General features: G+C 31.3%; 1 protein-coding gene across 6 annotated transcripts in view; it reads right to left on the bottom strand.

Moving 5' to 3' along the window:
* LOC124353966 overlaps positions 1–21749 on the bottom strand; it is a 31137-nt gene that overhangs the window by 2723 nt on the left and 6665 nt on the right. For 2 of the 6 annotated variants that reach the window (XM_046804054.1, XM_046804057.1), the window contains exon 2: positions 20451–20487. Coding sequence is in view for 1 of the 6 variants with exons in the window: in XM_046804060.1 (XP_046660016.1) it covers positions 4767–4971 (205 nt within the window). In the remaining 5 variants the exon portion in view is untranslated. The other 4 variants (XM_046804055.1, XM_046804058.1, XM_046804056.1 and 1 more) reach the window with 4 other exon arrangements.

Genomic DNA, 21749 nt, shown 5'->3' with positions numbered 1-21749 from the left:
GGGCTTAAAATGTTTAACTTATTTCTGTCAGTCTATCCACATGATATCTCAAAAACTAAATGAGGCTAAATTGATTTAAAGTTTAGCATAAAGCTTTATTTCTACATAAGCAATAACGAGTTCAATGATAGTGCATGTCCGTCTATGAGTTTTGGCTTAACATTAGTGAAGACTAACTTTCTACAGGATATCTAAAAAACAGAATAAGCTGTAGACTTAGAATTTTCCATATTTTGTTTCCAGTCAGTAAATGGTAGAATAATTTTTATGTCCATCTCTTTGTCTGTATTCCGGGATAATAGGTACAGTGTAAGAATACAATTTTTTAATCGCATACAAAACACTACATATTCTTATCTGAAGACTTACTTAATGATGACTGAAAAGTATTTCTACTTTCTGAACCAGTTAGGAGAGCAGTGTAATGGTGTCCTGAATTCTTAGAGGGAAACAAATTGTATAAAACCTAACTAAATAATAAATCAAATTCCTCTGCATTTCATGAACTTAATTAAATAGCTCTAATGATTCAGTACTGCAATTTTAAACCTATTAATTTGGGGATCTTAAATAAAGTCTGCAACTTTCTTAATGAAATTACATGAATATAATATGATGGACAAACCCGTATTTAGTAATTGTGTACCCCTATATCTTCAGTACTTCACCTCCCCTCCTAATTTTCCTACTCATACCATCCCATCATCTACCAGTGAACCCCATACAGCAACACATACATTAAATTGGACCTCACATAAAAGAGAGCAAGCTATGAGTTAACAACATACATAAAAAAACATTTTTTTCTACTTTGTGGTTTTCTAAAAATTATAATTATATTTCTTTAATAACCCACTGTTCTAAAATTTGTATGTAAACACATGTAAATAAAAATTGGGAATTAAATTTATTTCTTTATGATTATAGACAGCAATAACTATAACTACAGTAAACGATTTTTTTAAACTTGTCAGATGTAAAATAAATGGTTCCATTTGCTACGGTCGGAAATTGTTAATGAGGCAGCCAGTTCCTATGCAATCATTTCTGCACACGTAATAAAAAAAGAAAATTCATAACGAACTTAGAGTCACTCATTATGTCAAAATTATATTTGACTGTGACACACTATCTAATATGATCACTTTAAACTACGTTTGGATGATGGTGAATCCATTTATGATCCCGGTAAAACAATAGGTGTTTTCCTAGTCATGTTGCTAGCGCACCTTGAAACAGGGACACGCTAAAGTTCCCTTCAGTGCATAAATTACTACGGAAGCCACAGTATAAATTCCAAATCTTGTCCTGAATATGCCAGACAAAAAATATTAAATCTTGGATGTTCAAAGATCATTTCAAGGTTATTTTAGCTTTTCCCATAACATGCAAAAAGCAAAATAAACTTCCCAAACAAAAACGATGTTCAAAGGTTACTAGACCCACTTTTGAATCAGATGGCTTTCCCCAGATAGACATAACACACAGCCCTAGTAACTACACCAAAATGTCTGGTAGCGGTCTCTCCTCTAAGAAACAGGTTCTCTCCTCATACTGACGTAGATGAGACAGCACAAACACGCATAGCACAACTATGATATATCTAGGAAATTCTCAAATGGTAAATATAATAGTGTTATTAACCATGAGAACGTAACTACACATAAACCAGAACTGGGGAGTAAGCATAATATTAAAAGGAAAAGCGTAGAATAAAGAAGCCTACAGGAAACCTGCTTAAAAATCAAATCCCAATAAATTAGATGATTGTGTCGGACCCAATTAAATACTTGGGACATTCCACTTCAAGCACAAAAAAACAAAAGGAGGGTATACTTACCTCTTATGTACATAAAAAAACATTTCAAGTAAAGCATGTACCAATCAGAACCCACAAGAGTTATAAAGCATACAATAAACCCGAATAGGAAATATAAAGAGTATTAGTAAATTGAACATCCACCCAAAAGAAAATGTTAACAAATTACTTTAAAATTTTGAAATGGAATGGCAGGTCCATTAAACCAAATTGTCCAGAAATAATAAATAGGCTTAATAAAGAAAGGATACATATAGATACAATTCAAGAATCATGAATAAAGGAAGGTGAAGATATTTATTCTACCCACACAATAATAAAAATTATAGATATTGGAGTGTTTTACTTGCTGTACAAAAATCACTTACGTTTATTATCATATTAAACTATAATGATGAGTCAATTCAATCATCAGCTATAGAAATAACTAGTTTTAGTATTCCTATGAAGCTATTTAATGTATATTGTAAGCCTACCCACTAGGGTTCACTTCAGCCTTCCAGCTAAACCCACAATTTGCACAGCAAAAACCAATTAGTCACTTAAATCTGGGCAACCTTATGGATGTTCAGGAGCGGGACATCACTAACTGCAAATATCGAGATTCTGGTGTTCAAAGGTAATTCGATAAGTCTAGCCTAGGTAATTCGTTGCCTAAAAATCAAAGGTTCGTGCTAGCCTAGACATAAGAATGTGCCACCACCTGCCTGCTTTGACTGAAGAGGCTGGTTCAGAGGGCTTTCCCTCTTCCGAGGGGACATAACCTGAGATTAGTGCCCTTAATTCTTCCTCATTGATCTCGAGGAGGCGGCCCCTACCCCCAACCTTAACCATCCAGAATATCCTATCATTCCGGAAGCAGCGCAAACATCCTTATAGGATTATAAGCAAGTTCTAAGTTTCTTGTCTGAAGAGAACAAGAAAAAAGCCCATCAACATAAATGTAGGTTTAATAATGACAAAGGTTATTCCTTAATATGTGGTGATTTAAATGCATATCATCCCTATTGAAATCACCAACAAACTAATAACAGAGGGAATAAAATTTTTAGGGCTTATTGTAACTCATCTTTTATTATGTTAAATGATCGTACATATACCACCCACACTGGAATTAGTCAGAAATTATCTATATATTTCATTTGTCATTTGCTACACTTGAATTATATTCACTTCTTAGCAGCTGGGGAGTAGAATCGGATGTCATAGGTAGCAATAACTTTCCTATTATTATTAACTTTAATACGTCAGGTCTATGTTTTAAATTTAGTCCTCACAACGTAAAAGAGACAACCTGGTAACTATTAATTGAATCAATTAAACAGGATATTAATATGCTGAATATTAATCCCAATAATACCAACATAAATGATTTTTATAACATCGTAATTTCTGCTTTAGATAAAGCAGTTCCATCTTATACAGTACCAAGTCATAAATGTAAGTATGGCCCTAATATATGGTGGAATAATGAGTGCTCATATACTGTTGCTCATAGAAAACTAGCATTTACAAAGTTTAAAAACAATACGACTCTCGAGAACTTTCAAAAGTTTCGAAAAGCACAATTTAGTGCAGGAGAAATGGGTTAAAAGAAATTCCTCAAAAGCATGGAGTTGTGAAAAAATATAACAGTTGTATTCAAAATGTTGAATCCGAAATGCAATATTATGAGGATATGTGCTACACTTTTATGAAAAAACACAGTTATGTACAATGTTCAAAATAATAATGAAATAAACATGTGTAAAGTTAATACTATATACTAGTAACGTAGGTATAGGGGCTGATTTTACTATGAGAGAACTACTTAAAGCCTAATACTTCAAATCAAAAGACACTGCTCCAGGCATGGATGGTATTAGATATAAGATTATCACCTGCCTTCTAATGCATTACATTTTCTCCTCTTAATTTACAACAATATATTAAATGGCATAGCTGATATTCTATTACTTTAGAAGGAAATTAAGTTTATCGCATTATTAAAACCCAATAAGGACAAAAACGAGCTACCGGTACTTCATATAGACCTATTGCACTAATTTCGTGTCTAGTTAAACTTCTACATTCCATAATTAAGAACTGTTTAGAATGGTTTGTTGAGAAACATTCAATTATTCCTAAAACACAAAATGGATGTAGGAAAAGGAGGAGATGTTCTGACTATTGTTTACATTTACTAACTGACATGTTTAATGCACAAACTCGCAATGAGACTGCGATTGTCACTTCTCTACACATAAAAAATGCACAAGATTCCATTTTCACCTGAACTGATTATAATGCTTGATAGTGGTATTCCACCAACATTTGCAATTTACTGCCACAAATGGTTGTCTGGAAGAAAATTACATGTGATAACATCCAAAGCCAGTTATACAAGCTGCTACAAAGGAATCCCACAGGGAGATATACTTAGTTTTTTATTAATCTCCATTTACATTGCATAAATACGTTTACCATGGTGTTAAAACATTACAGTACGCATATGATATAATACTATATATTAATGGTAAAGATATCAATATATTAGATAACAATATACAACGGATCCCAGAGCCTCTAAATTATTTAATGAGGAGGTTTATGTATATAGAATTAGAAAAAAATGAGACGAAAAGCAATATTATTATCTGTTCTAAGAAAAAGAATGTTACACTTAATACAACACTCAGTTTAAATGTGCAGGTAATTCCAGTTGTAGTAAGGTGAAAAAGCTGCAGTAAAATAAGCGTCCAACATTTGATTGAAAATATCAAATCATCGATATTTATGAGTATATTCATATAATCCTCGCTACAATTACTTAAACAAAATTAAGTTGTATTTTAATTACATCGAATTTCAAATTACAGTATAAAAAGTAATAATAATATAATGAATAAAAAACAATCTAGGATATGCAATAAAATATAACGAACAAAACCATATAACATTTACTTACTTTTTACTATTTTGAAGGATAAATATGTCTGACACAAATTGCACTTGCTGCCATTAGAGATATGCAGTATTAGTGTCAGTAGCAAGTAATTCAGTGGTACTTTATTACCGGGATACTGTTGTTTCAGTAACAGCTGGTCTGAATGATTTATTCTCATGATTGTTTGGTTTTGGGTTACTCTGTAACCAGTAACAGCAGAAGCCATTTTGTGCAAGCAATGAGGCTTATAATGTAAAGAATAAATGAAATCTGTATTGCAATATAAATAGGTTTAGATTAGCTTATCGTAAATATGTTATTAGTAGTACCAAAGTTTAAAATAATGTTTACAAGCACTACTACGTGATCTGAGCTTGAATTTGGGCACTATATCGATGGATGTTTTTCCTTTTTCACCAGCAGTGCAGGGTGGTGTCTTTGAAGGCGCCACCAAAACCCACACTGATGGCCAGAAGCATTTCCGATCGGTACTTTCCCGATCTTAGATCAAAGTGATCTGAAGTCAAGAGATTTTGGACAATCTGGGACAAGATCTGAGGTCAGGATAATACCCATCAGAAATGCCCCTGGCCATAAGTGCGGGCTTTGATGGCGGCGCCATCCCATACTTCTGGTAAAGTAAGAAAAATATCCCTTGAGATAGTACCCAAATTCAAGCTCAGATAACGTGAGTACTTGTTAAGGTTACCTTTCACTTCTTATATTTATAATAGCCTAATTACAAATAAAAGATAAGGACTTCATAGTACCCAATAATTGTGTTGTATATTCAAATTCAATTTAACCCGTTTATAAATGTGTTAGTTTATCAGTCTATGTTACATTGTAGTGAATTAGTTAAATGTTTGCATACTAACATGCCACAGTTACAGGTTACAGTAATGTTATAACTCAACACATTCTTGGAGTTAAGTATTATAGAAAATAATACAACTTTGTTTATATTAAATTTGAACAGCATAGTACTTACAATTACTTAGCAGGGTAATGATGTCTGACAGTATTTAAATCGTCCTAATTGATAATTCGATATCATCGATCACTCGAGTGTTGGACACTTATTATACTGCGCCAGTTAAAGTATTAGGAATAATAATAATAATAAATATATACAACATATATAAAGCCTGAAATATTTTAATAGTATTAGATCAATATGCTGTGGTAGAAAGGATGCCCATCCTTAACTTTGTGATACAAATTTATAAGTCTAATTAGATCAAAGTTGGATTTTGCATGTTTTGTGTTTACAGCAGTGAGGCAACGAGAATTTTGTTAGATACATTTTTAACAATCCCAGTAATAGCACTTTAGTATGAAATTTAAGTTACAGCTTTGAATATGTGAAGAAAAACTTTAGTGGATAGGAAAATAATGTATAAAGTCCTGATGAGATAGCAAACACCTTGTTTGTATAAATTTTCACTACTAGCCATTCAACACTAGATCACACTAATAAGAGAGTTAATGGAATATAATTAAAACAAATTTTGATAAAAATATATCCCTAACCTATAATTTATTATTACCTACGTATGTATTTACTGTAGACGACAACAAAGCACTGAAGCAGTGTTGCCAACCTAACCTCGACAAAACTCCCTAAGTGAGGTGCTTTAATGTCCCTAGATTTACCAAAACTTCCCTATTTCTTATAACTCAATTTTAATAAGTAGCCGACATAAATGTCCTAATTCAGAATTGGTTAAAATTATACATAGTAAAAACCTTGCAAAATATGCAATATCTTGAAATTTACATAGGCCTACTTTATGTAAGTTTGTTGGTTAGTTTATTTTATTTTAAATGTGATTAAGTAGGCTGTCACAATTTCAAACTTTTTTCATTTACACGAACACACACACGCATATATATATATATATATGCAATAAAATATAATATAACATTTACTTACTTTTTATATATATAAATATATATATATATATATAAGTGCAGTTTTTTAGAGGGAATGTTCTGATTTGTTGCTACACTTTAAGTCTCAAAATACCACACTCAACTGTTTTACATAATAATAGTTTAAAACACTTGTACACTAAGCTCATATTTACACTGATATGTGATGACTGGCTCGAGTTATTTAGAGGCTTTTTAAAATCATACATATGTTTTAAATTTCTTGTAGTCGTTATTTTCTACTCTGAAATCATAGCAAAAAGTACCTTTAAGCGCTCTTTTAGCATGTAAAAGTCCCTCGAGTGATTCAGTGTTCAGCTTATTTCTTTCTTTTCTTTTCATGAGGTTTACAGCAGAAAAATTTTTTTCCACTGCTGCACTAGAATGTGGAAGTGTTGAGTTTCTTAATAATAGTTGTTAAGGTTTCAAACATTGGGAAATCATCACCTTTCTTTACTGCATTAATTTCATGCCAGAATGCAGATATACAAGTTTGGTCTAATGGCAGGTCCTGTTTCATGTTTTAAGCAGCCTCCATTCTCTATCACATTGTGTTAAATCTTCATGGTTTACCAAGGAAATGCTACTGCTGCAGGCACAATTGATGTAGGAGCGTTATCTTTGGCCAGAATTTTGGGATCCTTAAACTTCAAGTGTTAAATATTTTCCAACTGACTGAATGGAAATCTATTTAAAACTTGTTGTGCTCCTTCAATAAGAGAGTTTAGACATTTTTTCTGACAAAGGTCTCTGATTCAATACTGATTTGGAGGGTTTTGGCTAATGTTGCAATTGCTTTCCCCCCAAGTAAACTTCCTGTAATGGTAAAAAGTGTTGAGGTTCTCTAATCGCTAGCTTGGTAATGTCAGTTTTTTGCAAATAATTTGGTTTCTGATAGCATTCAACTAGCTGTTTGAAAAGGTAACAAATTCTACAGTAAAGTTTTGGCAGTTTTGGAGATTCCGACTGCATTTCTCTAATAAGGCCAAGAAATATTGGAAGCACAAACTCTAAAAACTCCAAATAAACATTGGTACTAGGATTGTTTAACCCCTTTAAAATATTTTCTGCTGAGTACACTTTGTCTTCTATAGCAGCTATAGTGAAAAACAATTTAAGTAAATTATATTGCTCAAGTAACCTTTCTACAACTGGTAGCAAAAACACCAATCTTGTTTGGCTGGGGTTGTAAAAGTTTGTGGGGTTTCACTTCAAGAAATGCTTGATACATTCGAAGTTCAATTGTTCTTTTGGTGCTACAGTTACAATAATTATAAATATTCCTAGCCAAATCTTCAATATATCTTGGAAGTTCAAGGTAAGCATTAAGACGTAAAAAGGTGGAAAGAGTGACAAACACATATCATATGAATATATCTGGAATATCTTTCTTGAGTAACGTTGAAAAGGAATTATGTCAGCAGCAAAACCGATTAAGTTTCGCCTATATGGAATTCCATTACTTTGGAAAAAATCTTATATATGTTTATATAGTTCATCAGAGGTTGTACCTTCAACAGGAATAAGAGTTAAGAACTCATCTGCAACTGTGAAGGTTTCAGTTACAGTTATAGCAACTAAACACAAATGTTTTGTACACCCTACATCCATACTTTCATCAGCCATTAGGGAAAAGTTTGACATTTAATTTCTCTATTAGTTTTTCCCTTTCATTTTCTCCTATAATATTTTTTACAAGTGAAGAAATAAAATAATGACGTCAATATTATTTGGTGAGTATTTATGCTTTCTTGCATATAGAAAGTATATTTTCTATATGTGCAAGTCCTACTTGTTTGTTATTTATCACATCATTAACAGCTATTTTCTGGCTAATAATAAAAAATTATCAATTATTTCCTTAAGGATAGTATTAAAGATTGTTTCATTTGAAGGTTACGACTTGTAAGTATAATTTTCAATTTGGCTTTGACTGGCGTTCGCTGGCACTATTTATTGCATTGCAGTAGTAATTGGTGGCTATATACAGCAATGAGGAGTACACTTTTTATGAGGTCACCTGAAGTCTAGAGTAGTAATAATAATAATTCTTTATTACTTTTAACAATTAAAAAAACTTGTATTGCAAACGTCATTTCTAAAATATTGTTTTAAAAATTAATGCAACCTTAGTTAATCATAGGTACACTCAATTACAAATAGAGGTGTACGAAACAGAGATTCCTGATGTACAAGAATTGCTCCATGTGTAAGGAGCATTCACCCAAACTACCAAACTGAAACATGCATTGTTGAAAGAGGTCATCACATGGAGCAGCATTTGTAACTTTAATCTTAATGTAAATTCTATATAAAAATAACACTTCATATCCATATACATTTGATTTAAAAACAACTGTTGTAATGTAAAAACCGACAATTAACAATTAGGAGTTGTACTTAAAGTATCTACGTTCCACATGTGAGAACGTTTAAACACTAACCAACTAAAATTGATGTAATTATTTTATATCTACCTAAACCGATTTTAATAAATTTGATAGTTAGTTTTGTCATTAAATTTGTAATAAATATTTATTCTTGCAATTTTTACATGGGATATCAAAGTTAATAAAATTTTTAATGCCTTTCCATTTTGAAATGGAAAGTGATAAAACGTATGTTTAAATTTTCCTTTTAATTAGCTTAACGTAACTACCAAGTTTTATGTTATTTGCTCCAACGGGTCCTAAGATACGATTTTTTAAAATAAAATAGACATATGGACAGGCAGACACTAAAAGCGGGGCAGAGCATATGTTCATATTAACTTTGTTACTTGTTTTTTGTGTCTACTATCACATCCTGAAGTTGTGCCAACCTCTCACGAAATACCCTGTGTTTATAGATTACGTTAATTGTGATTCTTTCTTGCCATTTGTTTGGTTATCCCCATCGATATGTTTATACAGTGATGGTTATCCCTTCAATATGTAATCGTTTACATGTAGAAATGGGCGAAATCAGTAAATACCTGTAACCGTTACTCGGCGATACTAAATACAAATACAGGTTTATATACTGATTTACTTAGTACCCCTCTCTGATATGTAGGAGACTTTAAATCAGTATTTCCGTACTTGTAACCCTTTAAATACTGGATACTCGAAATCAGTATTCCCGTACTGGTAACGTTTTAAATAGCTACTAGATACTCTAAATCAGTATTTCCGAATTTGTATAATTTAAAATACTGAGATTTTTCCTTAATAAGCCCAAAGTTTTATAAATTCTTTTATGTAATTAATAGTATTCAAAAGTACTTATTAGTAAAATGTAATAGCATTATTGTTACTTCAGAGTGTAGAGCAACAATGGTAGTTGATTTAAAAGCTCCCAGTACTATTCATGAAAACTTATTTTGTATGATGTCGATTTTGTTAAGTTCCACTTTATTGCTGTGTCCATAAAGGAAATATCCATTGTCTTACTTCATATGACACTTTTATAAATTTGTAAAATAAATTCAAGATGTGCTCCATTTGTTCTACTACTGAAGAATTTAAGTATACTATAAATCTTTCAAGCATTGTTCCATTAAGTTACAAATATCAGTATTAAATTAATTTTAACACCTAATAAATACTCTGATTGTAACTACTTTAAGTAAGTGTTGATTCTGTAAGAAGTATTGTAAGTTAGGATCAATACATTTGCTCCTGGAGAAAAATACTTGTCTTGGTGTTAAATTCCAAGTTTAATCATTCAAAATATTCAACCACACCTACTTTTGCTAGTTGCATATGTCTGTGCACATGTTGTGATCTTTGAGCTATATAAAAAATTTTATCTGCATACTGTACACTTTTGATATGTGCAGGTAAATTGATTTTTGAATATAGTACCCACTTATGTAAATATTGTATTAAAAGGTTTTTTTACATTTTTTAATATAGACTATAAAGAGTTTTAATTATTTTATCTGAAATAACTTTGGGGTTTTATGTTTAGTACTAAGAATTTCAAAGCTCGTTAAGAATTTACTTGCACAAAAATGGAAAAATGACGTACCTACTAATATTTAAATTACCTCTCAACTTTTGATAAAGTAGGAATATAATTTTGTTTCATTAGAATGAGAATTAAATTTAACATAAAATAAATAGATATTTGTGTGTCAGATATATTTTAACTACGTATATCTGACATATGGTATGGTATATGGTTTTTATCAAAAAACTTTAAATTTTATGTATTTTATATATATATAGATATTAAAAAAGAAAATTAAGATATTATTTTGTTGTTTTATATGTTTGTGAATTACATTCAATAAGAAGTAAAACTGAAAAAGAATTAGCTTGATATCTTAAAAAATAGCCTCCTAGTTATGAGTTTCAACAAAACACTTACATTTTCTCCAAAAATGGCTTGGGATTTTTGGCACATTGCTTTGTATAATGGCCGAAGTTAAAAGGGTTAATATATCACCTGAATATTCAATTGATTGTACTCTTTAAATATTTGGTTAAATGGTTATGATTTTTATTCTGACATTGAATGAACATTGGCTGAATACAGATGGACATGAATTATACAGTCCATTAGGTTATAACTTAGCCAGTAGTTACTGTAGATAGTTTCCTCTGGTAGGGTGTGATAGTCATGGCTTCATCAAAAAGAATACTGAATTTCAAGCCATAAATATAGAAAAGTTTTGTGTAGACAGTTTTTGAGATTGCAGCCATTTACCTGTTAAAATGAATCTAGTTATTGCAACAATATAGTGTACACTAGCAGATTCAGACTAATATATTTTTAGCTTGTTTGTAAAATTCTAAATAAAATATAAAAATTCTAATTGTGTAATATAAGGTGATTATATAGTAAATATATTGAAAGATTTCAATAAAAGTACATTTCAGACACATTAAAATCATAAAATTTCTACTGCCTGAATAATGAACCAGCAAGGTTACATACTTGCTTAGACAACATTATTACTTGACTTTCAAATGGTCATGATAATTGTAGTCATTGACACATTGACATTGTAGGCTACATGACACACACACAGGCGCGCGCGCACACACACACACACACACACACACACACACACACACACACACACACACACAAAACAGTGTTTTTTCAAACACTTGTTAAAACAATAAGTCTTAAATGAACAATCTATTCTAAAATGTTAGAGAAAAACTTGTTATCTCTGATTATGTTCTTTTAAATATTCATGACATGGTGCATGGAACTATTTTATTTACACTGTGACAAATTTGTTTAAGGAATTCTGTAGGTTAATGAATTTAAAGATAAATTCTGATATGAACACAAACAAATTTTCATAATAAACACCTCAATTAAAGAAAAATAGAGAAATCAAATCATTCAGGTGTAGGACTAATCTTAAATAAAAACTCTAAAAATAGGTGTACCAAAAGGATCAGTGCTGGGACCACTTTTATTTATAATTTCCAGTTATTTTTTCTATACAATTACAATATTATTCATCCATCCAGCTCGCTCATTGGCAGGAGATATAATTACATTTTTACTAGATCATCAACAATTTCCTTAAACGTGTTTTTAACTTTTAGTTCGGAATTTTAACAAAATTTTATTTTACATGAATCGGGAAAATACCCTATTTGACCTATCCCATAAAAACCTCTTTTTTGTATATAAACATCTCAGTTTTTTGTGGCTTTGTAATGATTTGACTTTTTTATAAAGTTTAATTTTATGCATAAACTTAAATATATTACTGGAATTTTGTAAATTTTAATAATCACAAATTGAAAATTACTAAGTTTTGTTTTACTTTCAACTAAACAGCTTATTCTCTTATGGTCCTATTTCTCCAAAGGCCTGCATTTTCAGTTTTCCAATTTGGAATGCCATCCGTTATCCTTAATGAATAAAAAAAAGGAATGTTTTCTTCTTTTTAAAACACACGTATAACCTTTATAATGAGGAAAAATTCAACAACATTTATGATTTAATGCTAATAACTATTAAAATAATTTATACATTAAACTAATTAAAAATTGCACTTTTTTATTCTTGCCTGTTACTAACCCAGACCTATATCCCTATATATATTTTAAGAGAAATTATAAACCAACACGTTGTTATACATGTAAAATGAGTTATCGTGTAGTTATTACCAGACTGTTCTGTAGCAAGTATCTATTGGTAATAATCCACAGCAATTGTGGAACTAGTCAATCAGATATTATTTTCATATGTATAAAACACAAGGATTCCATTCTTCATTGTTCTTAGTAATTTACATTTGTTGATTATTCTGAAGAAAAATTCTATCCTGTACTCTATCACAAAACGGTGACGTAATATAGACTCTTTCTACGTAATCAAGTCCTCAGGTTAGTAAGGTTGAATTTTATTTTTATGGAAAGTACTTGCATTTAACTACCTCAGAATTTTAACCATGATTGCTTGCATTGAAAGTCAGCCAGTTACCACAATGACTATCAACCATTAAAACCACACTCAATCTTAACAAACCATTACATTACATATATCCCATAGTGATGATTACTTACTTGAAATAACTGCAATATTTCAAACAATTGAATAAACAATTTACAGTGTTCAAGTAAACACAAATTAATGTGAAATAATACCCACAGCCACAGTTAGCTTTTTATAGTCTTGTTAAGCATGGAGAGCACATGCATATATATAATTTTATATTTTGGAGATACATAAGTTTCTACATTTAATTTAAAGGTCCTTATTTATATAAATAAAACATAAAAACATCTTTGTTTTTGCACAGTAACACAAGCTACTTTTAATTCAGTTGTTGTTTGGTCAAGCACATAGATACAACCTTTGTACACCTAAAAACTCAGTCGACAAAATCAAAAGTTGGTTACAAACAATTAAACAAATGTTACCTTACAAAATTGATAAACTCACAATACATACACCAAAAATCAAATCAAATTTATATGAATAGCGCATAGTCTCATATATTTAGTTACTCTGCTAAGTACAACTATGTTATGATCAATCAAAAATTCCCTCTTGAAATATATGAAAACCTATGGAGCCAACTATTATAAGAACCTTTGTTTCAACATATCAGTTGTAACATAAGTTTCACAGAGAAAACTTAAACTTATCAAACACTAAACAGTAATGATCATTTAAAAAACAATTTGCAAAAAAAGAAAAAAAACAAACGAAATAGCAGTTTTTAGGATAAAAATGGCATTTTAATATTTGTAGTACTTTTTTAGGAATTTGTCACTGTTATCTGAAAAAATAACTTCTTTTCCAATATTTTATGTTCCTGCAAAATATTTAGTACTGCACAACATTTTACACTAAAGTGAATGGCTGCCATTTTGAAACTTTTTATTTGTTGAGACAAGCTCATTCAAACTAGGTGTAAACACTGTTCCTTGGCCCAATTAAATCTGAATGTATTAAAACTCACAGCAATTATCATGTTCACAGCCTGCTTACATTGCACAAGTCCATACATACAACCATATATAATTTTCAGATCTTGGGACCGTCATTGGAGAAAATACACAAAAACTGAAAATTAGTCATGAAAGTGATAGCAAAAGGCATATTTCTATGAAATATAACTAACAACCAAAAGTTCCTTAGGGAAATTAATCAAGCTGACTATTATATAGTTGGACCTCAATAGCTTAAACATCAAGGAAACGTTTTGCTTCCATTTAGGTATAGTTTGAGATATGAGTTATTTGAGTTATTAAGGTTATAGTTTTATGGCATTTGACTTACAGAGGCTAACGAGATATACAGGTAAAGAAAAGAAAATTCAAGTTACAGACGTAAAAACTATGTTGTATTCCATACAATCAAGAACAAAATAACACCTTAAACTAATGTGTATCAAAATGTAACCAAATTACATTTGTCGGAAAATGTAAATAATGTCTCACTTTACTTGTTACAAATAACTTAAAAGAAGTCTATTATTTTCTTTGCCACCCATTACTTGCTTTAAAGTTTTCGTGGCCTAGGGATTTAGAAAAACTTTCGAACTTTTCTTTTAACAAAGACCCTCTTAATGTTATCCTTGCATTTCATTAAAACACTTTAATAATCCATTCCTCAATATCAGGAAACTCAACTTCCTTCTTTCTCTTATACTTAATGTTACCTTTAGACAATAGACAATAGACAAACTTCTTTATTTACATATTCATTAAGAACAGTTATAGAGTCACATAATATTATTACATAAATATGGATGATGAATGTTTATACATTTGTGTTTCAGTTAAAAAAAAAAAAAAAAAAAAATCAAGGTACATTTTGAAATCTCCATGTTTCATTGCAGGCGTTGAGGAACTCGTCCAGTGAATAAAATGGTTGATTTACTAGGATGTCATGCAGTTTTCCTTGTAGGGCACTCCTCTTCAATCTTCTCATTGTTTCTGGGAGAGCGTTCCACAACTTCCGGCCGATATAAGATGGTTTTTCTCCATAAATTGCTGTGCGATGTGGAGGCAGAACGTAGTTGGCTGCATGGCGAGTGTTGTATGAATGGATATCTTTCCCTGTTTGAAGACCCAGGCTGTGCACATGTAGAATTACTTCTTGGATGTATAGAGCAGTGACGGTCATTATGCCGAGGGTTTGGAAGGCTTGTCTGCAGCTTTGTTGATGTTCAAGGTCAGCGAGGATTCTAATGGCTTTTTTCTGCAGGACAAGCACCTTGTTGAGGTTTCCGACAGAGGATCCGCCCCATACAGCAATCCCATACCTCATATGGGTTTCTACTAATGAATAGTAGGCTGTTTTGGCATTTTCTAGGTTTCCAATCCATTTTATGCGCCGAACAGCATAAATACCTATGCTGATTTTTTTGCAAAGGCCATCCACATGCTCTGTCCAGCCGAGATTTCCATCCAGAATGATTCCAAGGAATTTAACATGGTTTTCAATTTCTACGTCAGGTATTTTTGGAATGTAGTCTTTTCTTTTACTAAAGTTAATCTGTATGGTTTTTGATGGATTTACAGCCAGGTCATTTTTCCTGCAGTATGTCAGTGCTTTGCAGAGGGAGTTGCAGGCGGTTGTATGTACTCCTTCTGCAGTGTCATCCTTTATTAAGAGTGTTGTGTCATCAGCATACATTACACAGTTGGTATTGTGATCTTGGATGTATGCTGGGAAGTCATTGACAAATAAGACAAAGATGACTGGGCCCAGGACTGATCCTTGTGGCACTCCACGTGTGACTGGTTGTGGGTTTGACTGGTAGGTGTTTTTATGGCCAAGTGTAATGTTCTGTATTTCAACTACCTGTGTTCGCCCTTTACTAGCCCGTGCTTCAATGCTTGCCTGATTCTTCAAAATTGTTGACAGCATACTACTCGGAATGCTGAACCCAGCAGCTAAGTCCTCTTCTTGCATGATCCTTCATTCACTAGCTTAATTATTTTACACTTCTCATCAGTTTATATAGGTAAAGTTTTCAACTTTTCTTTGAGCACCTACTAAGTAAAAGCACAACTACAATACCATAACGTGTGACTTGCAGAGAAAGGACTGGCAGGCAGCAGATAGATGACTCGACGAAAGGCCACAACATGCTTAATTTAAAGAGAGTTCAACTGAATCTGAATCTTGTACTACAGCCAGTATTAATAACAAATCTATAAACATTGATTCGATTTCCATAAAAAGTTGGTTGTTACAAAGTTTGATTAAGAGTGAACTGAAATGAGCATTATTTAATTATAAATTAGCGAGAAATTAAAATAAAATTATTGGTGCCACAGGGTTAAGTGGCATTGTTTCATATTTTTAACTATAACACATGACTTTGCTCAAACTATGAGTATTAAATAATGATGCTACACTGATTTTCATTAAAAGAGACATTTTTCATAACCAACTACCTCAACTACTAAGATTTTATTTTATCTATGAACTATAAAATTTTTTTATTCTTAACAAAAAACACAATATAAACAAATTTTCGTTTAATAATTTATGACATTAAAAATTTAACGACTTGAAGTACATGTGTCAGATGTGGAGCCAACTGAGATACCTCAAATGTTAATATTGCAATAGCTTATCGTGTCTGGCAAGAAAGCGAATGCATGAGGGAAGATGACATTTTACCACCTAATCACAATCTGGTATTTGGACATGTGTGAACTGCGTTCTTAGTTCATGAAACAAAAGCCTATGATAGAAGTGCGACATAGATCAAAACATGAATAAGGCTTGTGTCAGGAATTGAAAGAAATGTGTGTATTACGATTTTCAGAAATGTTTCTGCAATTTTACCTATATAAACAGTGGCCATCTGTCTGCCATAATTTTTGGAAAATAAGCTTTTTGGGAGAATAAATATCATACTTGAACATATTTATAGACATTGTTAGTTATTTTCCTTTTTTCATAATTTATCAATGAATTTTAAATGTGTCAGCTAACATATCTATATAATATATATTGTTATACACTTCATATTTATTGAAATTTTATATTTGTATTTTATTTTATAATAAGGTGTTTACTAATATATTATTTCTATAATATAGAAGAAACTTTATTACCATTACACAAAATTGACTATTTCAATGTCATTAAAGTTATATTTTGAAAAACAAGTCTTAATTCTATGCAATTTTTCATTAAATAAGAAACCTTGTAGATTTAATAACTACTTGTTCAGTGACTTAAATGTTTGATTATTTTGTAAAAAGGTTAAAATAACTGTTACACAATTAGGCATTCACCAACAATACTACAATGAAATTGGTATTCACAGGCATGTCAGACAGCAAGCTGAAGATAGTCTACCTGATATTATTGCATTTCAATTGCAAGTGTAATTTTAAAATCTAATGAGAAAATACTTGTAACTCTCATGTCTTAAACAAATTAAATTTAAATGTACTTCATGAAAACTATTCCATAAATAACTATTATGCTCATGTTATCAGATGTTTTTAATTACAAATGCATTATAAAACAGAACAGTAAAACAAAGCAAATTAATACAGCTAAAGCTATTTTTATATGGAAAATTAATAATAAATATTAGATGCTAAATCTTTTTAACACTATTAAACAAACTGTATTACAGTACTACTGTTACAGATTGACCAAATTATAAAAAGAACCCTAATTTATTGAAAATATTTAACATTTCATAAACTACAATATTTGCACGTATACTAGCGTATAATAAAATAGTATAATATGTATTTGTATGATTAGAATTGTTGTACCAATGTAAATAAAAATGTTGGCTAACATACTATTGAAGTGTGCAGTCTTAAGATTTACGATTGATTAGAATCAATGTTTATATTTAAAAAAACGTGTCACTGTTTGTCTTCAATTTATTTATTATACTTTGTTAATAATTATCCATATTAAGCTACAAGGGCGTGTCAAATATAAAGGAGACTGGTGGATCTGAAAGAGTTATTGACCTACAATTCGTTAATATCAAGGTAGTCTGTACTTTTAGGGAAAAAGTGCCAAAACTCTCTCGGATCCCTCTACTATAAAAAATCATGTCCAAGGAGTTTTCACAATAATGGAATAAAAAAGCTCTTAATCAAAGGGGAAAAAATATATTTGAAATGGACCTTACTTTCCTTATGATCCTCATATACAGGGTGGTGCATATGTCTTTTTTTCCCCAGAAGAGAAATTTAAAGTCATTATAGGTTAATTGAATAAAACACTTTTAGGCAAAAAAAACAAATTCATTATATGAAATTACTTACATATTACCATACAATGTTATAGCAATTGTTCCAAATGTCTACCTTGAGTTTGTATACACTTCATACAACGACTGAAAACAGAATCACAAATATTTAGCAATAAAGGTTTATTGTTATTAACAAGTTCAAATTCATTTCTAATTATATTTCTGAGTTCGGCAAGATTCTGCGGTTTTGAAGCATACACAGTCTCATTTATAACCCACAGTGAAAAATCACATGGGGTCAGGTCTGGCAAGCACGCAGGCCAATTGATTGTACAACGGTGACCAATCCATTCATTAAATGTGTTATTTAAACAATTTCGAACTTGTATTTACATCCGACCAGTACAAGCAGTTATGCCGATTTACGCGACCATTTAGTGTGAAACATGACTCATCACACCACAAAATTGATTACAAGAAATTTGGATCAGCCTCAGAGCGGATAATTATTGTCTCACAGAACTCCAATCGCATATCGGAATCATCCTCGTGAAGCGCTTGGAGTGAAGATGATGGTATGACTTAAATTTTAATTGCTTTAACATTCTTTATATGCTTCTTCTTGATATTTCTAGTTCATCAGATGCCTTACGAGTCGATTTACCCGGACTGGCTTCAAAAACTTGAGCAACTGTCTGCAGGCTTTCTTTGTTGCAAATTGATCGTAGACGACCACACTTCAGGGCATTTAAAACGCTTCTTGTTTTCAAATTTCTTATTTAACTTCCGCATATACTGTCGAGTGGGTATCGTAACACCTGGATATTTACCACTAAATTCTTCTATTATTATAGCAGTATTTTTATTATGCTTCAACCATAACCGAAGGATGTAAACTCATTGTTGGGTTGTAAACATTTTAAAAACACAGATAAACAAATGACAGTGATGCAAAGAGCGTCACTTTACACTAGCCACTGGAACAGACAGAAATTAACTTACTCCGTGTTGCTGCCGACTTAACATTGTTACCAACCTATTGAAACAAAATATCCCAACTTATGGGGAACCTGACATATGTGCCACCCTGTATATAATAAAAAAGCTGTAAAAGCTACATCAATTTTTTATTCATTCAAGTGACTTATATTTTGAATGACCCTCATGTCAAATTAAGATAAAATAATAAATATTCAATACAAACTATTCTTAATGCATTCACATTATGAAGCACTCAATTGGAACTATCTATCTTTAGTAATGATTATTATCTTGACTTCTGGTGCGAGTATAGATACACTTGCCTCACTTAATGGCATCTCATCTGTGTGGTTTAACAGATGTTTCTTGAAGCATTTATTTGAAGTACATGCATAGCTGCAATAGGAACACTTGTAAGGTTTTTCACCTGTGTGGGATAACACATGTTTCTTCAAAGTTCCACTGTCAGTACATGCATAACTGCACAGGGAACACTTATAAGGTTTTTCACCAGTATGAACTAATATGTGTCTCTTCAAACTTCCACTTGTAGTGCACTCATAGCTGCATAATGAACACTTAAATGGTTTTTCACCTGTGTGTGTTGTAAAATGTCTCTTTAAACTTCCCCTTGTAGTACAGGCATAACTGCAGAGGGAACACTTATATGATTTTTCACCAGTGTGAGTTGCTAGATGTCTCTTCAAATGTGCACTTGTAGTACATTCATAGCTACACATGGCACATTTATGAGGTTTTTCACCTGTGTGGGTCAATAAATGAATATTTAAATTGTTTTTTTGTCTACACGCATAAGTACACAAGGAACACTTAAACGGCTTCTCACCAGTGTGGATGAATGAATGTCTTTTTAAATCTCCTTTATGTTTACATGAGTAAGTACATAGGGTACATTCATACATCGTTCCTGTTTATAAGTCTTCACTTTAACAAGACCCTAACTATATAAGAACACACTTCTTTTATAATTTTCCAAGTTGAATTATCTGTGTTAAATTTGTATTTTATGTTCACTCACAACTGAACACATAATCACAGATTAAGCCTTTTTTATTCCATTAAAACAATTTTACTCATTTCAGGTAATTATTACTTAATTCCATAGTTATAATTACCTTCACTGCTGCATCTGTTACGTCAAGACTGTTATATCTGAAAGCAAAACATAATATTGCACTTAAAATGCTTTGTGCTTTAAAAGCTAGTATATAATGCAAAATTACTTATGATGCATCTAATGTATAAAATCACTAATTAATATTTGCAGTCAAACATTACTAAAAACATACTGAATGGGAAAATAGACCACACAAAAATAGGTCACATGCAATTTTCTGTAAAAATTACAAAAACCATTGTAACAAAATTTAAATGAATGAAGGCATTTGCAACGCTAACCAAAACATCTAAATGCTTGGCCAAATACTCAAAAATAGGGACCAATGAACGAGTTCACATGAAAAGTATACCCTGAAACTCTTAGAACTATTAATTAACTACTTTCACCATATTTATCACTGACATCTCCAATTATGAACTTCAGTTCAACAACACTTACACAAATTTTCAGCTTAAGCTGTCCAAGTAGTTAAATGTATTGTCACCATTGTACAATAGGTAATTTGAAAATGTGTGTGTGAAGTTGGAACCTTGCACAAACATTTGCTGTTTCACACCAAAGTCTATTTTTAATAATGTGTTAAGCAGGCTGTTTTGAGTTAAAGTCATAAATGGTGCTATTTTTGGTTGACATTAAACTTAAACTTTTCTGTTTATTTCAATTATGAAAAGTGATTGATAAAGTTTTTCTATTTAGCCGATATCATCTTCTTCACTACAATCATTTGAGCTTATGAACAGCCATAACTGTTCTGTATGCTCAAGGCAGAGTAAACGCATTTATAAAACAACTTGCTGTCTGGAACACACAAATCAAGAAAGGAAATTAATGATATAAGTAATGGTTCTATGGGAGTAGAGTTAATCCCAATGTGAGTCAGCCATACAAAATGCTGAGCTAAGTGTTTGTCTTCATGATGAACAGATAGAAGTATCAAATAGTCAGGCAATAAAAGAGACTTTCAACAACGCTTGTGCCGAAAACTTTTTGTAAAATATTGACAAGTAATATCCAGAACTGTTCAGAGCAATGTTGAAATTCTTTATCTCATTTTCCACTTCCTACAACTGTGAATAAGGATTTACCATTATGGTGAATTTGAAAATGAAATCAAAAAATTGTTTGACACTGGAAAATAATGTAGTCTTGTGTGTCACAAAATTAATGCAGATATTTAAAAAAATCTTAATTCCAAACAAAATATTTGCATTAATTCTAAATAAGTTTTAAAAGTAATATGCAATGTTGTGTCTGAATTGTTTAGTTTTTCTCCTCTGTCATTCACGACGAACTG

Source organism: Homalodisca vitripennis, chromosome 2 (assembly GCF_021130785.1).
Source record: "Homalodisca vitripennis isolate AUS2020 chromosome 2, UT_GWSS_2.1, whole genome shotgun sequence".
Lineage (NCBI taxonomy): Eukaryota > Metazoa > Arthropoda > Insecta > Hemiptera > Cicadellidae > Homalodisca > Homalodisca vitripennis.
The sequence above is the reverse complement of the archived record's forward strand: the minus strand, read 5'-3'. Positions and strand labels throughout refer to the sequence as shown.